This window comes from Chrysemys picta, chromosome 9, assembly GCF_011386835.1.
Source record: "Chrysemys picta bellii isolate R12L10 chromosome 9, ASM1138683v2, whole genome shotgun sequence".
Lineage (NCBI taxonomy): Eukaryota > Metazoa > Chordata > Testudines > Emydidae > Chrysemys > Chrysemys picta.
In genome coordinates, this window is record NC_088799.1 from 24,067,291 (window position 1) to 24,091,668 (window position 24,378).

General features: G+C 43.5%; 1 protein-coding gene across 3 annotated transcripts in view; it reads right to left on the minus strand.

The window, feature by feature from the left end:
- Nucleotides 1-23,508, minus strand: part of LEKR1 (leucine, glutamate and lysine rich 1) — a 122,602-nt gene extending 99,094 nt beyond the window's left edge. Inside the window, exons 1-3 of one of the 3 annotated variants that reach the window (XM_042853682.2) lie at nt 23,267-23,508; nt 21,477-21,573; nt 8,101-8,315 (exon numbers count right to left, since the gene is read on the minus strand). In XM_042853682.2, the coding sequence (XP_042709616.1) occupies nt 8,101-8,315; nt 21,477-21,524 (263 nt within the window). In that variant the 5' untranslated portion in view covers nt 21,525-21,573; nt 23,267-23,508. The remainder of the gene's footprint in view (nt 1-8,100; nt 8,316-21,476; nt 21,574-23,266) is intronic. The other 2 variants (XM_005286977.4, XM_065557854.1) reach the window with 2 other exon arrangements.
- Nucleotides 23,509-24,378: the final 870 nt, after the last annotated feature.

Consider the following 24,378-nt stretch of genomic DNA (forward strand, 5'->3'; position numbering starts at 1 on the left):
TATAAAGATGAAGACTATAATATACAAATTGCTATTATTTGGCACAGTTCATGATTTTGTAAAGATTAAGGACTAAACGGTGGCCTCATTTCTATGAGAGACACTAGAGAAGGTTGAGAAATTATAGAGGCCAAGTAAAAGTCTAGTGGGACATTCATTTTGCCTGAACACAGACGTGTGCAGGATCCTCAGAGACCAGTATGGTGAGTCTGCTTTATAAAACTTTATACCTTCTGCGAAAAGGATCGGTATAAGATCTCACACACCTGCTGCCAACAGCAAGATGTTTTTCTTGAACTTACTTTTTCTCATTTAAAATATGCTAGCATAGAAAGGGATACAACTGAAATAATTTAATGAAACCAAAAATTATTCTTAAAACTGAATAGAAAAGCATAGGGGCTTAAGGTTCTCATTTCAAAACAAGCAAAATTTTACCTTATTGAACGTGAACAAGCACAGCATGCTGATATGCAACACAACATCTACAAAATAAGAAACCATTGCCAAATTTATCAAGCAAAGCTGTTTTCATGATTGTTTCCAATGGGGGAATTTAATTTAATTTCAACTAAAAGGTTTTCCAAATACTAGATAAGTACAAACACATGCAGTACTCTAAGGTCCAAAATCCTACCCTTCAGAAGAACAGCATGCAAGTGAAAAATTTCATACTAGCTCTGCATTTTACAAGGGCAGCAGGATTTATTGTATCCTGACCTTTTCTGTTTGCTTTTCATTTACCATGGGAGAGCTTCCCCCCCCGTCTCCCCCCAACATGCTGTTGCCCTTTCAGATCTGGCTAGACAGGGCCAATACTTTTACTCCACAGAATGTACTTTCCATTTACGCCATCATCCCCATAAACACCTCAGTATCTCAGCCCCATATAAAGTTTGTCCAAGTCAAAAACTAGTCATACTATCCTATGACACACTATTATGTTTCACCAGTCAGAAGTGTCTTGATAACCTAATTATATTCCATGAGGATCATGGCAGACAACATACGTGACAAAAATATCATAGCTATAATAAGGCCATGCATGCATCATGAAACATTGGAATGGACTCTCTTAAGCCATGATTATGGTCATCAAGAAAATGGATTCCCAAAAGAAAGCAATAAGGACTACAGCATTTTGTGGCATGCAGCTAAGTAAACAAAATGCAAATTTGCAAGGTATTCCTGAGTGCTGAATCCTCCATCAGCATCTTAGTAAGATAAAGACGTGTAAAATCACATGTCCATGTAGCCAGAGAGTTTCCTATTTATGACACATCCATAATGTGTATGGAATAAGTTACTCACAAAATTTGTTCCTGATACACTCATATCAGATGAAATGTTACAAATAACTTATGCACAGTACTAAATCTTTCAGCTTTAGGTCAATTCACACAAATGTCTTCTCAGTGTTTGTCAGGATTAAAACATCAGTCGTAAACAGAGATTTTCCAGTTCAGATATACCAAGAAGATATTATAAGAGGAAGAAGTACTCTATGTATCTAAAGTAAGAACAGTTCAGAACACAGAAGACATACAGAGGAATAAATAATGAGACAAACATAAGAGGTTAAACACTGTTTAAAAATGCAGTCAGACATGCTGATAGCAGGCAATTGTTGACCAAATTAACTGCATGTCACCAGAGACAAATATTCAAACGACTGCTATAATACATGTTTGCTCTTGTTATTCACTACTTTTCCAATTTACTATTTCTTATTTATTATAGCTACACTGCATCTGTTACATCAGTTATGATGTATCACCATGTGTTTTATTGCATGGGACATGTTATATTATGTTACCTCTGTAATTGGCAATAGCAGAATATCTGCCATTCACACCAAACTACAGGTACTGGAAAAATACTCACTACCTTTAAGTTAAAAGGATATTTGTTAGCTTGGTAAAATAACATGACATGGCATGTTAGGTCAGTATATCACATTGTGCAGTTTAAACGTACGTAAACTGATGCAGCACAGGGAACTGCCTTGTACCGAATTTTTAACAAAGAGTTAGTACACACAACTGCAGTCACCAAAATACACACGTTACACACAGGTTGGTGGGTACCCAGAATGTATCTCTCAGAGAACCAACTGACTTAAACCTAGTTATACTAATTTAACAATAAAGACTGCTACTTAATCAGGATGATAATTCTGTTGATAATTCTGTTTAAGTAGGGCTCTGACGATTTACTGATGATAGGCCTTTGTATTTAATCTCCGTCTTGGGCTAGTTTTGTCTGTTTGCTTCTCTAATAGCAGCTCTAAGTCTCTCCTTAGTGATCATACAAATAAGAAATATATGAAATACTTCCCCACCTCCTGTTAACTTATTCCATCCATGCTGAGCTGCTATACTGGACTTCTCATGGCTGCCCTTGCCACTGGGTAAACAGCAGGCTTAGGTCCTTTCATATTAGAAATAGTGCCTCTTCCCAGCTCCATAGGACTGTGCAGTAATCTGATGAGCTCACTACAATTCTGCAGCTCACTAGACAGCAGTATCATCATTAAAAAGAAATATTCTGTTAATTGGAAATTCCATTTAATCAGAACGAAAGACCATCTACCATATCATAATTTCTGAAAAAGAAGATTGTCTCTAGTTATATCCCACCTAGTCAGCATAATACAGAATATGTCATGCTTCAATATAAGAGACCATTGAACTCTAAATCATTATGCAAATATGAAGATATTCAGCTCATTCACACACAAGCAGAGTTCTCCAATAGATTTAATTTACAAATCCCACCCTCTCCCTATGCAATATTTTAATGCCTAGTTTTTAAATGCTTGTATCTTTCATTATTTGTTTCCTCAGGCCACTATCTTATGGTATTTACTAAAAGTCGTATAGTGATTTCAAAAGGAATATTTTTATCCCTGCTCCTATAGAGTAACTCTCAATGGAAGCAGAAAGGAATACATATGCCAGCAATACTCCCTATTGAAGACGGACATGTAACCACAATGGACCAGTGTCAATATGGAATAACTGTTCCAGAGCGAGCCATCCATTGGTTAAAAGGATCTGAGATAATGTGTACCCTTTATTGTTAGTTCATTCTGTCTATCTAGGTCAGGTGTGGGCAAAATACGGCCCGTGGGACAGACCGGCACATCTAACATTTCTATCTGGCCCGCCAGGCTCTTTGGCTGCCCATTCACAATCTCCGGGCTGCTAAGAGTCCTGCGGCGCAGCAGGGCGCTCAGGCAGGCTGCCTACCTGCCATGGCCCCACACCGCTCCCAGAAGTGACTATGGCTGGCTGCTGCTGTCACATCTCTGCACTCCCCTGGCAGAGTGGGAGGCAGCTCCATGTGCTGCCCCTACTCCCAGCACCATCATCACAGCTCCCATTGGCCAGAAACTGGCTGCAGGCAGTGCACGGAGACCCGCTGATTCCCTCCCCACAAGGGGCGCGCAGAGACATGCCAGCAGCAGCCGGCCACAGCCGCTTCTGAGAGCGGCGTGGGGCCATGGCACGCAGGCAGGCTGCCTGAGCCCTGCTGCACTGCCCAAAGCCTACACATACTACCCCCTCCCGCACCCCAACCCCCTGCCCTAGGTCAGAACCCCATCCTGCAACCAAACTTTCTCCCAGACCCTGCACCCCCACCCCTGCCCCAGCCCATAGCTCCCTCCTGCACCCAAACTCCCTCCCAGACCCCGTACCCTCCATTAATATAGTAGAAATGTTCAGCCTGTGACGACTTACCAAAATTCATGGAGTGGCCCCCCTGCAAAAATTATTGCCCACCCCTGATCTAGGTACTTATATGGCTCTCTCTCTATGGGAGTAGTCCCCAAGCTGTGGTACATGTCCCCCTAGAGGGGCATGGAGGAACATTTGGGAGGGTGTACAGCAAAGCCCAGGCCAGCCCGCACAGGGGGCAGGGAGGGTGCGCCACCCAACCGCGCTCTGCGTTACCAACAGGTAGAGCAACTCACAGTAGTCTAACCTAAAAGCAAAAAAAGGAATGGGGTCTGTATCTGAGAGAAACACATCCAGTCTCTTGGCCAACCACAAATTTAAAAAGGCATTTTTGGCCACTGATGAAATCTCATTCTCTAGCCAGCCCCATCTCACCCAGGCAAAAACCAGGACCATGGCAATGCACTGAGTGGTCAGTAAATGTAACAACTTAATATGTCAGCAGCAATAGATCACAAGAGAAAAGCAGGACAACAAACAGAAGAGCAGAGATATTTAGAAAAGGTACTTAACGGGGCACAATAGCTTATTTATTTTTATTATTCAAATACAGCTGGATCAAAACCCCATTGAGTCAAGGGGAAAACTTCCTTTTGCTACTACTACACTTGGAACTAGTGTGCTAAAAATGGTAGTGTAGGCACGGTAGCAGTGAGCAGCAGCATGGGCTAGCTGCCCTAAGTACAAAGCCTCCCAGACCCATGCCACTGCTTGCTGCTACCCGTGCTACTGCAGCTACACTACTATTTTTAGCATGCTAGCTCAATCAGACCTAGAATAAGTATGTCTACTTGAGCTGAGAATCACACCCCCAGCTAGCATGGCCACTGCCACATCCCAGAATACTGGACATTCTGGTACTTCCGGGAAGGGAGTGGGCCCACCCCCACCAGCGTGACCTTGCACATATGGTGCGACCTAGCACACAGTGCATGCAAGGTCATGACGCATGGAGAAAGCCATTTTGAAAGAACCCCACCCCCTCCTGGTGTGAAAATACATGAAAGTCATGCCTGCAGGTGTGGAGCGGCATGCTTTTCAAAATGGCATCCCTCTTCGGTGATACTGGACAAAACCACATCTGGTTTTGAACAGGAGGAGGGACAAACCATAGAAAAAGAGGAGTATTCAGCTTAAAACCTGATGAATGGCCTGTCTACCCCCAGCTCCTAGTGTAGACATAACCTTTGACTCCAGTGCACTTTGAATCAAGCCTATAGTATGGGCCAGGCCTCCGGAGGGGGAAAATGCATTGGTGAAATTTTCATTAACTGTTCAAGCTTTGCTACAAAAATACTGATAAATGGAAAATTTAGTTCACCTCTACCAAACAGCTCTAAGCAAGAAGAATGTGCTGCTACATCATCTGCTAATACATTAAATGTTACAGTTATTCACTGTGTAACTGATGCCCAGGGCTGTAAAAACAATTAGAAGCAAATGCACTCTTCTAAAAAGGTTTTTGAACCAAAGAAAACAAAGAATCTATTTCTTCTTTATTCCAAGCTTGGAGCCCAGAAAGGAAAAAAAATACCAAAAAAAACTGCAATAAGCAGAATGGGCTACAGGCTAGTGTATTATGTAACTCTGAGTGGCCATACATATTATAGGATTAAATATTTATTAGCAATGACTGCTGAAGATGTTCTTTAACTCAATCTCAAATGTTACAGTCATGTTAAATTATTACTCTCCTTGGGTGGCTCACAAGACTGTTAACGGATGACAGAGTGCTTTGCCTGTAGGCCACTAGTGCAATTCAATGTTTCTTCTCTAGCGTTTCCAATACATTCCAGGTGAATTCTAACTGCAAATTATTACTATTATAGAGCTCATTAATGCTCAATGTGTAATGAGTTGGCAGTTTCAGTCCATCTCACAAAAACTACCACCGCAACTGACAGTCTTTAGAATTAGCCTGATTGGCTGGACAAAGTCTTAGAACTACTCTCTCACCCCTAAAGATGGTCTCTCCAGAACAGTGCCAATGTAGAGTGGTAAGGCACTGCAGGGAAGCTTTCAGTGCTGCTGGCTTATGCCATACTATTACGTGGTCAGAGGACTTAGTGTCTAGTGAAATCAGCAACACATACTCACCTTTCACAAACACCACATTATTGCTAACTAAATAAACAAAATGGTACTGTTTAGATTAGAAACATATTATAAACCTACAACTGGAAAATACATACTTGGTCAAAATAAGAGCACAGAAAATGAGAGCACAAGAAGTGGTACAGAATATAGAGTGAAGTCTGGTTAGGAAGAGAAGCAGAAAAATGAGAAAAATAATGGAAACTAGCTCCTCAAACCTTTTGGTTTTAGGAGAAGCCAAAAAACACTGAATTTCTTTTACAAAAGAGGGTAGTGGAGGTACACTATTATTTTGGTAAGAAATCTGCTAGTGTCATGATGGGTCACCAAAAAACATGTAATGGCATATCCGCAAGAGAAGGAAGGTAAAATATAGTATGTCTCCAACAATCCTATAGTATCAAATAAAAAGAAATCAACATATTGTGGAAACTTGTTTATAATGACTACAACAAACAAGTTCCATACCAAACCAAGTTCTTTATCTCATCAACAACAAATATCCAAGATGGGACTACTATAAGGTGCATAATTAGGAACTTAGATCTGAAAAAATATTTATAGTTGTGTGGGTGAAAAGTGGGAAAAAAGGACAAACAAATAGTGGGAGAAAAGGTAAGAAGGATGAAGGCAGGAACAGAAGTAGGAAAAGACTTTAAAACACAGTTTCCATGTTTAGCTTTCTCCTGTCTTCCCAAAACTAAGCTGGCATATATGGTGCAATATTAAATAATCAGTTTGCAGATGCAAGAACAAAAGCTACACTCTGGGCCCATGAAAGGGACAGAATTTCATAACTAGTGCTTCTGGTTTCAGCTTTAAAGTAATACTTGCTGATAAATAGGTAGAAGAAAAAGCAGACTCATCTATTTGTATTAATTGAGAAAGGAAACATTTACAGCTCTTGATCACTGTACCCAGAACTATCAATTTAAAGCCATTCCATATCAGTTTAATACTGGAGAGTGGTACAGTGCTGACAGATATATAAAACATAGTGAAAACAACATATGTTACAGAACTAGATGTATAGTCAAATTTCCCTGTTTCTCCTGTTGCTTGTTAGGTTTTCACATAGTCACAAGGAAGAGAAAAGCCATCTTTAAAAAAAAAAGGGGGGGGGGAATGTGACAGTAGAACCATAAAAACTGGGGGAAGAGGACTCAGTGGGTGTACCTGAAATTACTTGTAACTAATGTTTTTAAATTGCCTAGAATTCAAGTTGATTATGCCCTTTAATGTAAAAAGACTTTAATTTTTTTAGAATAACTGTCTGACTGAATGAACTTGTTAATTTGGTTCTCCAGTTTTATTACTGCTATGGTGATGAATATAGGCACTAAGCAAAATCAACCAACAGATAAAATACAGTAAATGAAATATTTATGCATTTGATACTGCCAATCTACTGAAGTTCCTATGAAGGCAAAACTCCCACCGCATTAATGAGACTACCACAATATAACTTGCATTATGCATAGCAATAAATGTTTGCAAGATGGGTTCCCATGTAGGACTTAGAAATAAGGACTTAGAAGCCATTTCAAAACTACATACATGCAGTACTAACCAATTTCACATCAGCTTCAGTGCTCTAAATAATTCTTTTCAAGAAACTGAATTGTAAGCTTTTCAGTGCAAGGTTTCTGTTTTTTCTTTAGCAGATTATTGTACCTATTGTAAGGCAGTAAGTACACGAATTTCAGAAATGTAAAATACTTATTCTGCCAACCATAATAGTCTAAATTTTTATTTGAACAATTTTAGATAAATTATGACTCCAGTAATAAAGGTATTTTCCATCTTTGTCAATAGCTTTCTCTGAAATAATCTAACCTTTCTTTCACTTAAATTTATTGACTGGCTCTAAACTATTCAGATAATAAATATTTGCTTCTATGGAATGCATCAAACTATGATTTAAATTAAAATACTAAAATGTATTCAAGTATGAACTACACCTGATTCAGGTTGATTCTGGAATGAAAGCCAAAGCCTGTTTACATTCTGAAACCCATCCTTTCAATTACATTGATGAGACTATCAGGGGGTAGCCGTGTTACAAAAACAACAAGGAGTCTGGTGGCACCTTAAAAGACTAACAGATTTATTGGGGCATAAGCTTTCGTGGGTAAAAACCTCAGGTTTTTACCCACGAAAGCTTATGCCCCAATAAATCTGTTAGTCTTTAAGGTGCCACCAGACTCCTTGTTGTTGATGAGAATGTTAATATGAAAAAATATAAGGATGAGTATCATGTTCCAACCTTTCTGTTTTTGATTCACTGTCAGCTGTGCACTGTTCAAAGTCTCGACTAAGACACTGTAGTTGCGCTTGAAGTCTTTTTTCCCGCTCTACACTTCCTTCATAAAACTTCATCTCCTTTTCCATTGCTTTTACTTTGTCTTCCATCAGCTTAAACTCGTGAAGGATCAAATAGCTGACTCCACAATATTTACACACCGTCTCATCCCGGGACATCTAGAAAAAGAACCAGTCATCAGAATACTTTTAAGAAATGTATTGAAACTAATTAGTAAACTGAACAAATCTAAAACAGGACTAATTTTAAATGATTACCACAAGGATTATTATCAGAAGTCTATTTATTGATTTACCATATAATAACTAAAATATTTGCTACATTAGCAAAATGAAATCAAACTATAACCCAGTAGTTCTGCCTATTGGAATTCTTACAAGGTGCCTGGACTTGTCAGTGTACCATACATACCCACGTGTCTCCAAAAAAGAGAAGATGGACTCGCTGAAGTATATTTTATGGGGAAACAGTTCAAAATAAAGAAAAACACCCAGTTTGTATTTTAGAAAGCTACTTTCTTAGTATGACTTCCAGACTGTCTGAGCCAGAAAGGTCTTGCTCTGTGCTGTTTCCGGACAACTCATCTTCTCTTAAATAGACCAGAAGAACAGCTGGAAGTAAATGAAGTGAAACAATCCAGCAGGTCTTACAAAAGCACATTCAGAGTTCACAAAAACCATGAGTAAAATAGTGATCGTCATTAGATCTGCTTACATGGCATGTGTGTCATATGGAAAACTCTATATGATTTGGCAGGTGTGAAGTTATTCATCATCAAAAGAGAAATTATTCAGTACACAATGGACAACTGATTGAACCACCATTTCTTAAACTGAGAGGCAGAGTTAACTGGCAAGACACTGCAAGACTTTCAGCAAAGCTTGGTGAAAATCTAACACACAGGGAAATGTGGTGAGGCTTTCAGGCATACAAGATATTTGTTTAGTCAGTTATCCGTTAGCTTTCCATTCTAGTCTCTCTTCAAGACTTCCAGATCAAGTTTGCTCAGTTTACCAGTAGAATTATGTTTTTTTTCCCCCAACATTAGCCCAGCAAACTCAGCATATTCTTTCCAGCTCATTCATCAAGGACAGTAGAGTTTCTGCAACTGGAACATACATATTTTACAATTATGTTGATGCTACAAAAACCAGAATAGAATTCTGCTATTTTCCCCACAATGGTGTTGTCTATCCGATGGAGCAGTAAAACTTACTTTTGTCAGTTAGATAAGCAACTTTAGTTCTGAATATACACAAGAAGCAGATTTGTTGAGTTGGCCCAATGGCCGGATTCAATAAGCAGCTCTTCTACTCAGGGCAGCATGGCCTAATGGCCAGAGTCAATAAGCAGCTCTCTCTTCTACTCAGGACAGCATGGCCTAATGGCTGGAGTCAACAGAGTAGCCACCTCTGTAGGATTGTGTGGCCTATTGGCTCATTGGGGAAGTCAGGCACCACTTAGGAGAGTGTGGCACCCAGGCGCTCCCTGCTCCTCTTAGGCTAGGTCTACACTACCCGCCTGAATCGGCGGGTAGAAATCGACCTCTCGGGGATCGATTTATTGCGTCCCGTTGGGACGCGACAATCGATCCCCGAATCGACGCTCTTACTCCACCAGCGGAGGTGGGAGTAAGCGCCGTCGACAGGAAGCCGCAGAGGTCGATTTTGCCACCGTCCTCACAGCGGGGTAAGTTGGCTGCGATACGTCGAATTCAGCTACGCTATTCACGTAGCTGAATTTGCATATCTTAAATCGACTCCCCCCTGTAGTGTAGATGTAGCCTAAGTCCCAGCCCAGGACCCTGGCAATGGTGGGGGTGCTCACCACCAAATCAACAGGGATCCTCCCAAAACACGCTGAATGTTTCCCTGGTTCACTCACTAGAGAAGAATCTTCCTACCCTTTCTCCCTCAGCAATTCTCCACAGTTCCCTTTGGGTCTTTGGGGTCCTCAGCTGGCATAGCTCCTGCCAGCACGGTCTCTTCTCCTGGCTCATCAGGCAGCTTAGAGTCCATCTGGAACACTGCATGCAGCATGCCATGGCTCTGTAGTCAGAGCCTGTAGCACTTCCCTGAAGAGAGCTGAGAACCTGCATCCTCCTGCTTCAATAGCCTGCCCAGATTGAGTTGGGCTGCTTCCTTATATACTCTGCCTCTAAGCTGAGCATGCTCAGCGGAGGGGTGGGGCTTCCTCAGCCTGCAAAGCACAGTTAACCCTTTTGGGGCTGGTGCAGGGTAGGTACACCCAGTCACACACCTTACCACTCAAGACAGGACCTGACAAGGGTCCTTCCCCCTTGTCCTCCTGTAGTGGGGCAGCTGCCCCATGCTGGCGTGGAAGGGGTTAAAGCAAGCCAGAATGGCTGTACAGAGCCTCAGCCAATCATGGAAGGGCTTATTGGGAGCCAATCAAGTGGAGGCTTGAAAGCATCCTATCAGGGCCAGGCTGGGCCCTATAAGAAGGCTGCACTGCAGAGAGGAGCAGAGTTTCTCCCTGGAGGACAAAGGGAGAAGAACTAGCTCTGAGAGAAGCACTTAAGACAGAGCAGTGCTAGGCAGGGTCAGTAGAGGCTGGGAGAGCTGGCTGATGACTGCCAGACTAGGGCCCTGACACAAAGGGGCAGAAAAGGTGCTGGGACTGTGGGGAAGTGGTCCAGGGAAGCAGGCAGTAGAGGAAAGTTGGAGGAGGGTAGTAAATGGCTGCTGCTAGAGGGTCCTTGGGTTGCCCCCTCCCTGGCCTTTTCCCCTCACTTACCAGAGCTGAGAGCGGCTAAGCCAGACTGTAGTTTACCCTTGGAGGAAGGAGCTAGACTGAGAACTGCAGTGAGCCACTGAGGCGAGTGAGAGAACCAGAAGCTGCTGGTCCCCTGGAAGTGGGGGAGAGCCAGTGGAGCGGGCACAGCCAGAGGGCAGTATCCAGAAGCAGATGTCACGGTTTGGAGTGACGTGGGTCAGTCTGTGAGGACAGTGGAGACAGAGAGTAATGGTGGGCAAGACACCACTAGCGAAGATGCACCGGTGAAAGAGCTAATTCCCTAACCAACTAGCTAGAGGCACCGCTGTGGTGAGTCTAGCACCGTTACACCTCCCCTCCCACTCAGGAGAAAAGGTCTGTATTAGCGTGAACTCTACCTGAACTATATATCATGTTGAACTCATAGGGTTTGAAGGCAAGATAATGTATCATAATACGTGTGTTCGAGTCCTTTGCAGTGTTGATTCATCGTTGGGGTGCATGGTCTGTAACGAGCCAAATGGGGCTCCCTAGCAGGCAGTACCTTAGGGCCTCTATCGCCCATTTTACCGCCAAGGCTTCCTTCTCAATGGTGGAATACTTGACTTCACGGGGAAATAGCTTCCGGCTTAGGTAGAGCACAGGGTTTTCCCCCTCTCGTTCCTGCAATAGCACAGCACCCAACCCCAGTTCCAAAGCATCTGTTTGTAAAATGAACAGTTTTGAGAAATCTGGGTGCAACAGGACTGGCTCCTGGGTAAGTCGCTCCTTCAAAGTCTGAAGGGCCATCTCTCAATCCTCCATTCCGCGGTCGGGAGCTCTTCGTGAGGTTGGAGAGGGCGGGGTAATCTCTTAGGGCCTGGTCCTCGGGGAACGGAGTTGTCCTGCCCCCAGCGTATATGCCAAGTAAGTCATTTCCTTCCACTTGAGGGAACACTCGGCAGGATTTGCTGTGAGTCCTGCTTCCTTCAGGGCTTGTAGCACCACTGAGAGATGTATGTGTGCTTCCCAACTTGCGCTGTAGACAACTATGTCGTCAATATATGCAGCTACATACTGTCAGTGTGGCTGCAACAGCTGGTCCATTAATCACTGGAATGCAGCCGTGGCCCAATCTAGATTGAAGGGCATGGTGAGGAAGTGATATAAGACAAAGAGTGTAGGGAAGGCTGTTTTCTCTCATGATGTCAGGGTAAGGGATATTTGCCAGTGCCCCTTGGTCAAGTCTAACGTTGATAAAAACTTGGCACTTGGGCGATGTGGTTGCAGACTTTCTGTCTGGGCAAGGTGTCTATCTGATGGCTGGTGTTACTCGTCCGTCCAGAGTAGGAAGATAAAATGGAGAGGAAGCTCTGGAGCAACTGTTGTAGCCTCACTCATTGTTCAGGGCTTAAGTCCTGCCCCATTGTGATTGGTGTTGGGTTGGGAGGTCCACTGGCCCCAATTCGGGTTCTGGGGGTAGGGGCAATTAGCAGACCCTTCCAGGCTTTCAAAAGGTCACATGGTATACTCGTAAGGTCTTTTTGTCGCCCAGGGAGCCGGACCTCAGTCCACTGGCCCCATGAGCCAAACAATCTCAAATAGTCCCTGCCATTTGGCAAACAATTTTGATTCTGAAGATGGTAATAGCAGCAAGACCCTATCTCTGGGCTCGAAAGTCCATAGCTTGGCCCCGTGATTATACTAGAGTTCCTGGGCATGCTGCACCTGCAGCAAATTTTCCCAGGAAAACTCTCCCAGCTTCTGAAGCCATTCCCGCAGATGCAGGACATAGGGGACTGACCCCATGACCCTTGATTCCTGTTCTTCCTAGGTTTCTCAGAGCAGGTCCAGGATTCCCCTCGGCTGTCTCCCATAAAAGAGCTCAAATGGAGAGAATCCCGTGGAGGCTTGGGGAACCTCTTGCACCACAGACAGCAATGCGGGAAGCAACTTGTCCTATTGTTGGGGGGGGCTGTCCACGAATTTCCAAAGCATAGCCTTCAGGGTTCCGTTGAACCTCTCGACTAGCCCATCGGACTGTGGGTGATAGACCGATGTCCTGAGAGCTTGAATGTTTAATAGACGACAATTTGGCCATCAGCTTGGATGTGACAGTCATTCCACAGTCTGTCACGATTTCTCTGGGTATTCCTACCCTGGCAAAAATCTTAAGGAATTCTGTGGCTATGGTGGGGGCCATGGTGATCCATAGCGAGACAGCCTCCAGGTATCAAGTCGCATAGTCAACTATCACAAGTATATCCTGGAACCCTGATGCACTTTTCTCCAAAGGCTCCACCAAGTCTAGGCCAATCCTCTCAAAGGGGACCCTGATCACCAGGAGTGGAATCAGAGGCACCCTCTGTACCCCCTTCAGGCCGGCGCGTTGGCACTTGGAGCAGGAGGCACAAAAGTCCCACACTTCCTGGTGTATACCCGGCCAGAAGAATCTCAGCGCCACTCATTGCAAAGTCTTCTCGCGCTCCATATGCCCAGCCCAGGGTATTGCATGGTCTAGCCATAACAGATCCCGTCGAAATTGGCAGGGGATCAACAGCTGGTGGAGCTGGGGCATCTGGGTTACCCAATAAAGGGGTTCTGGTGGACCTCGAAATATGGTCCTTGAAAGCATCAGGCAGCCTGCAGTCTGTCTGGAACTCTGCGTGCCATGGCTCTGTAGTTGGAGTCGGAGCCTGTAGCAACTCCCTGGCGAGAGCTTGCAGTCTGCCCAGACTGAGTTGGGCTGCTTCCTTTTATACTCTGTGTCCAGGCTGAGCATGCCCAGCAGAGCCGGAGGGGCGGGACTTCCTCAGCCTGCAAAGCACAGTTAACCCTTTCGGGGCTGGTGTGGGGTAGGTACACCCCATCACAGACTCAAAGAGGGGAGGGGCGGGGGCAACATGGTGAGACTCAGAACAATATGAAAGGAAGATTATTTTAACAGTGCATTTTGAATTGACTGGAGGGGAATGATGTGGGTATCAGGAAGGTCACAAAGGAGGTGATTACAGTATTCAAGTTAGGAGAAGGCTTGGAGAATTGATTTAGTTACTTGGACAGACAGTAAAGATTAGATCACAGAAATCTTGTGTAGTAAGAAGCTGAAAGATCTGGATGTAGCTTGAATGTGCAGGGCAGAGAGAGTCTAAAAAGGTTGCAGACCTGAGTAACAAGAAATTTAGTAATATTGGCCAACAGAGAGAGAGAGGAGTGTAGCAGGCTTGGAAAGAAAGTTCAGTTTTATCCATGTTAAGTTTAAACTGATGGGGAGATATCTAGAAGAGATGTCAGAGAGAAAAGCTAAACTGCGGGATTAAGTGAAGAGAGAAAGGTCTGGAGTGGAGAGGTTGCATTTTGAGTCATCAGGGTAGAACTGATATTTGCAACTACGTGACTAGATAGATCACCCAGACAAAGGATGTAGAGAGAGAAAAAAGTGGGCCTCAGATGGATGCGTGTGACCAGGGCCAATCAGAGGGGGGTCCTGGAGGGCCATTTAGACACTTGTTAATTTTGTGGCATTTGATAAGTTTCACAACTTGTTTTTATGTGCATCCCTATCGGACCAAAATGTGATACACTCTCTCAGCTTAGAGCTGCAAATTTAAGCAAATAAGAGATGTGATTTGGTAAAAGACAATTTTTTTTTGCACAGAAAAGGGTTAGAAAAGCATTTGTTAAATAAAACAATATTCAATCTTTTGGTTTTTTTGGTGCCTTAATTTGTTTTCTTGTCATTTTTTATTTTTATTATGGCTAGGGGTCTCAAAAGCTGGAAGTGGCCTGGGCCTCTCTGGACCTCTGAGAGGGCCTGTGTGGGACCCTACAGAAAATGAGAAGAAGGGTGATTTGCTAAAGGAGACACTGACCAATCAACCACCAAAGAGGCAGTAGGAGAACCAGAAGAGAACAAAGTTTCTAAAAAGGATGATATGCCCTACAGTGTCAAAAAGCAGCAGAAAGGTCAAGGAGAGTGAGGATACGGAAGGGGATCTGTAATTTAGCCAACACAAAGTCACTAATGAGAGTGATGAGAGCAGTTTTATTTGATTGAAAAGGGTGTGAACCAGTCTGGAGCAGATCCAGACCTGACTGGAGGATATCCAGGCTGAAGTTAGAGGAGAGAAGCTCAAGGGAGTAGTTATGCACAAAGTATACGTATTATTTTAAAGGCACAGGGAAGAAAGGGCCATAGCTGGAGGGCAAAATAGAGCATGTGGGAGATCACACCATGCTTTTTATCTTTGTTTCAATTACTTATGGTCAAAGGTATCATAAAGCAGTATGACTTAGAAAGATCAGAAATCAGAAAAACTGCAAGCATAGCCTAAGTTAAAAGAAATAAATCCCCTTGTGCTAAGGATGGCGGTGAGGGGGAAAAAAGAGAAGTTCAAACACATGCGCACATACAAAAAGAGCCAGAAAGGACATTTTGGAATGTTTTTTAAAAATGGGGTTGAGTAGGCAAGTAACTTGTCAAAAATTATTAGCTAAAGAGTCACTATTTAAAGGTTCAGTAACATGCTGCGTTTTAAATGTAACTTGATAAAAACATTTTGGGACGTTTGCTCTGGGATTACCAAGACAGGCATTATTTCCTATCTCTTAATTTTGACTCAGAATAAAGTGACAGTGGCTCTGAACAAACAAAAAAAATCAAGTTTCCTGGCAGTTACAGTCTGTACTTGGAAATATGAAACTGTTATTCAGAACAAATATAAGATTCCAAAGCACTAAAATTACTATATTGAAAAAGGACAACATGAGCTGTTATGGAGAGGGAGGAGGGGGTTGTTATCCCAAAAAGAACATTGTGCTCTCTTGCAGTACCACCACTTCTGTCTTTCAAATAAACAATTATAGGCACTTCACTCCGTCCCAGTGTAAAGAACTCTGTCACATTAAAATTTCCAGTTCAGACCCTTGATTACAGATCTGTTTCAGGTCTGCTAATTGAACTAAATGGTTGGGAGCTTTTCAGAGAAATTAAACTAAAGTACTAAAAATAATTTCCTTTTTGAGTTAATGAATAAAGTTTGTTCTAAAATTTATTTATTTTTTCTAGATAAAGTAAAAATGTGACACTCCTTCAAGTCAGGTTGCACTTTTAGTGCCTGATCCTGCATTCTCTGTGCACCCAAAATTCACACTAAAATCAATGGATTTTATATCAGTGCATACCCCCCTTTGCTTGCTACCCCCTACCGCCAGCCCTGGCTTTTATATGCAGAAAACCAGTTATTGTGGCACAGGTGGGCTGTGGAGTTTTTATAGCATGTTGGGGGGGGGGCTTCAGAAAGAAAAAGGTTGAGAACCCCTGGTCTAGAGTACAATGAAAATACATGATTCATCAGTGAAAATGTAGCTAATTTAGGGCCTGATCCTGCTAAGTGCTCAACATCCTCAATTGCCTTCGAATTCAGCCTAACAGGATTGAGTCTTTAGGGAAAAAAAATGTTTAGAATTAAAGTGCATCTGCATCAGTTAAATAGTAAGAGAAAAGAACTGTGACTGCCTTTCCCTAGTAAGTGTACAGCATTGTACTGTTCCTGACATTACTATCATGTTGTTACACTGCTGATAAAATCACTGGGTTTTAAATTGGAAAGTAAAAAGAATCATGTATACTAATATCTTTGGAAAAAACCCATTATAAATAGCTAATGATAATTATGAACCTAAACAAATATAATTATTTTCTTCTGTGATATTACACAGGAAAGGGCTTTAATTAATTGAGACAAGTCCCAAGTATATTAAGGCTACAAAATAGTGTCTGATAATTTCTAAAGTAGTCATTCATCTCAAATAAAATTAGCTTTCAAAACAAAAAGGTTTGACAATACTAGAGAGTTGCACATTTCACTGTTTATGTAGGCCAAGCCGTAAACTCAGCCAAGACCTTGTACTACTATGGCAGGGCTCCAGGGCCCCCCATTCTTGTCAGAACTCTGTTGATTTTGGTGAAAACTGGAAATCTAGATTTTAGTGAAAATCAGGCTTTTCTGGATTTCCAATTTTCACTGAAATCAATAGAGTTCTGACCAGAGAGTGTGGAGGGGGTGGGGGCCTGTCTGGAGTGGAAGACAGGTAGAGTAGGAACACACCTGGCCAAAATGGGTCTAAGAGGCCCTCTTGAGGGACACAGAGAAGCTTCTAGCAGCCTGAGTTCCACTAAAATTAGACCCTCAGAGTGCCCATTAGTGCTGCTGGCAGAGAAAGCTCTTTGGTGCCATAACAATATCCCCTGTCCCCTTGCCCCAATCTAACCCTCATCCTAAATCCTAAAATCAGGCCTTTTCAGTTTTCCCAATTTTCATCCAAATTAAGAGAGACCAGAGTGGATGGGCAAGGAGCCTGGCTGGAGTAGGACCTAACCAGAATGGGGATTAAAGGCCCGAATGTAGGGGCTGACCAGAGTTGGAGGTGAGGAACTCAGCTGGAGGAAGGGGCTGAGCTGGAGGGGGATGAAGGGCCCACCAATCCTATTATCACCCTAAACTCTAACCCTGAGATCACTGCCTCACCCTTATATCCAGCATGACCCTGCTGCCCTCCCTTAGGCCAGTAAGGTCAAAGCCTCATCTTTGTACCCAGCGTGACTCTGCTCCCCTCCCACAGATCTTTGTTAGGCCACCCCCTCACCCTTGTATTCTTAATAACCAAATGGTGATTTTAGTGGAAATCGGGATTTTTCAGTTTTCCAATTTTCACCAAATGATGCCTAGACATTCTGTCCGTTGAGGTCTTGATTATTCCCTTGAAATTTTGGAATTGACCAGATGTGGGTTTTCAAAAGTTACTGCCATACAGACAGACAAAAAATTGCTATCAAGTTGAGTGTAGGTCCTCGCTTCACTTGGGCAAAAAGAAGACCAAGCACAGCCATTTTATATTAATCACAATTTAAAGTTCAGAGACAAAACTTTTTACAGCTTATACACAAAGTACTTAGAATGAGAAGAGGGTTTTTTGGTTTCTGGACTATTATGATGACAATCTATAAAGACCTGAGATCGTTAAACTGATTAGATAAGAGTACCTTAAGGTGATATTAATCCATCAATGTTTCTGAATTCCCAGATGGCAGTGGTGATTCATAGTGCTTTTCACTATCTACAGCTGGTCAAGAGACTGCTGCCCTCCCTCCCCAATGTACTACAGGAGGAGGTCAGGGTGAAACAGAGAGTAAAAAGAGTAGGAGTAGAACAGATCAGAGATGTAAGCAGGGGCGCTGGAACAATTTGTATAGTGGGGGTGCTGAGAGCCAGTGAACCAAACTGTAAACCCTGTATATGATGGAAACCACTTCAAGCCAGGGGGTGCAGCAGCACCCCCAGCACCTGTAGTTCCAGCACCTCTGGATGTAATGCCACCCTAATGCCTGTGGGCCGGATCAGGCCCCTCAGGGCTTTGGATCCAGCCCACGGGATTTGCCCCCCATTGTGCCGCATGGCCCCCCACCCCTCCCCAGGGGCCACGCAGGGACGTGGTGAGCGACACAGCGTGGGGCCAGGGCAGGCAGGCAGGGAGCATGCCACTGCAGGTAAGCGGTGCCGGGCCGGAGCCCGAACCCCTCCTGCACCCCGCCCCCTAACTCCATGCCCTGAGCCCCCTGCCTGCACCTCACACCTCTCCTGCACCCCAACCCCCTGCCCTGAGCCCTCTGCCGCACCCCACACCCCTTCTGCACTCCAATCTCCTGCTCTGAGCCCCCTGCCTGCACCTCGCACCCCAACCCCGTCCTGAGCCCCCTCCTGCACCCCACCCCCAACTCCCTGCCCTGAGCCCCCTGCCACACCCCACACCCCTCCTGCACCCCAACCCCCTTCCCTGAGCCCCCTCATACACTCCGCACACCTCCTCTGCCCCAATCCTTTGCCCTGAGCCCCTTCCTACGCACCGCACCCCCTCCCACATCCCGCACCCCAACCTTTATGATGTTCGCCTTTAAAAAAAAAATCCCTGGGTGCAGACCCTAATGAAATGTGCTGCGCACGCCTATGAGTAAGTGGGAAAAGGACCATACAGGGCCTCAGCAGTAAGGATGAGGAGGTTGAATCTGACATGGTAAAAGATAGTAAGCCAGTTAAGGGAATCAAGGAAGAGGAGTTGTGATTGAAGCAGTTATAGGAGAAATGACTTTAGCATGGTGTTTTTGACAGACTGGAGGGCAAAGAGGTGGAGGTCAAGGGAGGTAAGAAAAGATTACAGCAATCAAGGCAAGAGATGGCGAATAGATGGACATTAAAAAATGTTCTATTTAACTTTACATTAATGTACTAAGTGCACTGATAGCCACATATGTGAGAGAGCTCTTGAAGATTAAGAGCCAAAGTAGCGCAAATCACAAACAAAAAACATAACACCAAATAACACCAGAGATAAATTTGACCCATAAGACTTTGTGCCAAGGACCTGATCCACATAACAGCAGATACTATGAAAACATGACAAGAAGTTTGTGAAGTATAAATAATTTTGAAGGGCAGCATTTCCAGCTGTTACACTACAGCATCTCTGGGAGTAGATTCAGCTCTGAGCTGTATTAACTTGTTGAAAAACTAATGGTGTTCCATGGCTATGCTGAACATCTTTTAGCCCACCAAAGACAAGTGGAGAACTGAACCAAGATGGATAGCCATTTATATTACGTCTCTCTGACTCTATACAGTAGACATCTGGGGAGCATAAATTACTCAGGAGAAAGAAAGCTTTAGTGGTCTGACCCATTCTTAGCCAGCTGAATAAGTCACGCTAGTAGCTTCTGAAATGACAAGAATGGAACCTTAAATTACAGTATTTCTACATGTCTGAATAACTTGCAAGGAGCATGACCTTGGTATACTGCCCACTTTGGCCCATATTTTAGATTCCACTGACAAAAATTACTACAGGAATTGCATGTTTCAGTACTTATAAAAAATGAAAAATAACCTATCCTGAATCTTTTTTCCTTATTCATCTACTTATTTAGAAACAGATCTTTGTGCCCCAATGCTAAACACAGGGCTAAACACTTATATTTGAAATATTCAGTTACAAAATAACTAAATATTGGCCTTTCATCTCAAAGGCCAGCAACTAAGTCCCCCTGTTTTATGAGAGTTTTAAAGGTTTAGCTTGATTCTGACATAAATAATATAAAGACCTGAAGCTACAAGCGGGAGTGTAACTGAATGTTTAATTTTAGAGTTTGGCCAAATACCAAAAAACAATATTTATCCAAAGCTGTATTAGAAGCTGAACAATGGATATAAACAGACAAACAAACTTTTACTGACCCGAAGTTCTATGTTTTGTAATTCCTTCTCCTTTCTGACGTTTTTATTCTCCCCTGTATTATTTTCTCTTCATCTGAATCCGCCCCTCCCCCCCGTCACCCTAATTCCCTTTTCTGACAGATTACCTCTAGTTTCTCCTGTTTCCCTCCCTCGTAATCCTGAATTTCCCCCAGTCTTGCAAGACAAAAAGAAATGACTGAGCTAGTCACACAGCTAGGACTACAGGGAGAAAGAGAGATTTCCTCCTAACTATTCAATTTTGAATATGTATTCTGTTGAAATTGATCCAATTCTTTATTCAAAGCCAAATTTCAGTACAGTCCTATTTATAAGCAAACCTCAATTTTACGTACTCTGAGACTACAAAAAGAAAGATTATTTTGAGTCAACTTTAAAGCAACGATTTAGTTGGAAAATAGCACAGCTTGCCATGTGTACAAGTAAATGGCAGAATAATTATTAGACACACAAGGTGGATGAGGTAATATCTTTTATTCTGTTGGTGAGAGAGACAAGCATTTGAGCTTACAGAGAGCTCTGTGTAACATGGCTACAACAGCACTGCATAGAATAATTATTAAAAATTTCCCATTAGAAAATTGCACTATTTGCACATTTTGAACATATATGAACACAGTAAAAATAGGAGAATAATAAGAACAGAATGTCCCCCAGGCTGAAGAATTCATTTAAAACATATACTGAAGCAATCAGCTTGTCTTAAGGGGAATTATATTCAGATTTCATGCAACTTCCACTTTTTCAGACATTTGCTGCCTGAGAATAAAGAAGAATAGTTAATCATAAAACTACCATAGGACTTAAAATCACTGTGTGTATATCTTTTGCTATATTTATACCATATATGGTCATAAAAAACAGCACAAACTGCTATTTACCAACCATGGCATAAACTGCAAACCATTATAAAAAGTTACTTTAGTCTCCACTTGTGGGTGTCAATAAGCTCCTCCCATACCAAAGACATCAGTTACCTTCACACCAATATATTTCAAACAGAAAAAAAATTATCCTTATACATCCACATTCATGCACACTAAGACAAAATATGAAGTGGAATTGGAGGGTATATATTTTTTATTGGCACTCATTTGAGAAGACTATTACATATTTGTTCTGCACTCATCCCAAACTCATGGCAGTAAATATAGGCACATAGAAATCATCATACTGGATCAGATGCTGTATTGGTAGAGTGTTATTAGTCTATGTATAATGACTTCCAGCCAGTGAAATATTCGTAAGTCATTGTAGAATTTTGACCCCAGATGTTGTTATATTTCTAATATTTCTTACCTTTTGGATTTCTTCTGGTAATGCATGCATAGGAACATGTCGATCCATGGCCTTCCAAAATTCAGGCACACTTATGAAGCAGGGCCACACAAAACCCCTGGAGATTAAATGGTCAGAATTCGTTTAACAAGAGGGGTAAAAAAACTGTCACTATCTTGGGCAGCATTTTCAAAGGAGTTGCCTGTGTACTTTTTCCTATTTTATTTCAATCCTGCTCAAGGCTTCATCATTTTGTACAACTTGACAAGACAGAACTACGCACACCACATATAGCCCCATTCTCTCGTCCTCCTACAGCTTAAAGGATCTGGGTTTGTCTACACTACTGCTTAAGTCAATGTAATTTACGTCACTCAGGGGTGTGACAAAGCCACCTCCCGGAGCGATGCAAGTTACATCCACCTAAGCGCTGTCCACACCAGTGCTTATGTCGGCGGAAGCCACTCTCCCACCGACACAGCTTCCAGCTCTTGCCTAGGTGGAGTAATTATACTGATGGGAGAGCAGTTGTAGCGCTTCTAGTGTATACTAGCCCACAAATGAGAATTATTCCACTGGTACTCTGTTCTGTTTTCACCTATGAATTTAAGAATGAAATTTTCAAATTAAATTGGAAACTGCCCATCTATATAAACATTAACATTATTTAGTCGTATCAGGTCAAATTCCACCTTCATTTCCACCAACAGAATTCCGCTCTCCCCTCTGCTGTTTCGCTGTTTCTCTCAGTTGAGAGTAGAATTTGCTTCATTGACTTCAGTGCAGCAGCGCTGGACATAAGCAAGATTTGGCCCAGGGATGCCAGTAGGGTGACACAGGCATGAGGGTGGGCACAATCTAGCCCGGTGACTTCAGTGGTGCTGTGCATAAGTATGAGCCAGAGCCCAATCTTGTTCCACTGCCTTGATAGAGCTGGTGCATGTAGGTGAGAGCTCAGTGGGGCATAGCGGGGGAGAGCAAGAGCAGATTTTGGCCACTGACTGCAGTGGGGGTGGAAACAAGCTAGACTTTAGCCCAGTGGGGCAGTGCTGGGACCAGCACGAGCTGACTCCTCCTGTTGACAAGTCTCCTGGCTTATTATGATGCCTACAAAGGCAGCATAGGGCCACTGGTGAGCTGAAAGGGCTGCCTAGGGTGCCGACTGAGGCTGTGTGCTGCTTCCTCCTACTGTCCCGCGGCCTTGTCTCGGGCTGTAAGTGCCTTGGGGCAGGGGCCGTCCTCCCACGCCAGTCTGTACAGCGCTGGCCCACAGACTCCCGGGGGCCGGGGAAGCAGCGCTGAGCCTCCGTGTAGGAATGTGCTATCGGTAGCACTTATCGATAGGTATAAATTGTAAGAAACAGCTATTGTATTAAACTGCTACCTGACGTAGCAAATGCCTACAGGTGGCAGGTTCTTGCACTATAGTGTGTGTGTGTGTGTGTGTGTGTGTGTGTGTGTGTGTGTGTGTGTGTGTGTGTGTGTGTGAAATTGCTACGCGTAGAAATGTGCTGGCGGTAGCAGGTAGTGAGACGTATAGATTGTAAGAAACCGCTTTTGTAAAAAGATGCTACTTTATTTGTACATGCTTGAAAAACTGTTATCATATTTCAATCTTCCCCCACATGTCCGACCCCGAGCACAGCGGACCCCTCCCTCTCCCGACGCTCCGAGCGCAGGACGCTCCCCCGGACTCCAAGCGGGGCCTGCGGGCGCCGGGGGTGGGTGGCCCCGAGGGGAAAAGCAGCGGCCGCCCGCGGAGAGCGGGGGACGCGCCGGGACTTGGGGGGCGGAATCGGACATTTTCTTACCTCGGCGCCCCGCGCGCTGCCGGGGACTCCTACGGCTTCTCTGGTAACCACGGCAACCGCGCAACATTGAGGAACGTACCGACGCGTCGGTTGACGTAAGAGAAGCGGAAGAGAGTCACGTGCCTGGCGAAAGACAAGCCAGAGGCTGGGGGTGGCAGGAGAGGCTGTAGCGCAAGGGTGAGTAGATAGGGGAGGCAGTGCGGGTGGGTGTATTCACCTGACCTAACTGATCAAAACTGGGCTCGCTCAGGCGAGCGTGGAAATTACAAACCTCCGTCTCTTCGCTAGGAGTTTAACTCGTTTGCTAACTCACGTTAGGAACACGTTTTATTTATGTTTTCCCTAGCCAAGATGATGCTAATAAGGAAAAGGAGAGGGGCAAGAGGTGATGCAACTGTGTACAAACAGATGGTGGCTGTGTTTGCAGAGGCAAATTATATACTACTTTAAGTTAGGAAATAATATCCAGTGAGACTGCCCGGTCTGCACTGAGACTGATCGGGGTGTAGTCCAGAGACAGCATGTACTTCCATCAAAACAAATGTGCAACAGTTAATACATTTTAATGTGTGTGTTATATATTAAAAAAACAAAAAGCCAATGAGATAATAGCAATGATTATGTGTAGCTATTGTGTATGATCAGTCCAGTCATGGCTGATGTAAAGATATGAATTGTCAACTTGTTACTGTATTTGATTGAGTGAGAAAATGTTAACTAGCACACCAGAATTAACCCTTGCTATTCCAAAAGTACTATCTTTAACTTCCACCTGGACACGCACAAACAAGGGCAGACAAGACTTTGCTTTATCACCAGTTCTAATAATCAAGTACAACTACCACCACTCCTATTTTCCTTCTCTTGATATTGACACCTCCTCATCAATTATTGGGAGTGGACCACATCCACCCTGAGTGAATTGGCCTTGTCAACACTGGTTCTCCGCTTGTAAGGTAACTCCCTTCTCTTCATGTGTCAGTATATTTATGCCTGCATCTGTAATTTTCACTCCATGCATCTTAAGAGGTGGGGTTTTTTTTACCCATGAAAGCTTATGCCCAAATAAATCTGTTAGTCTTTAAGGTGCCACTGGACTCCTCATTGTTTTT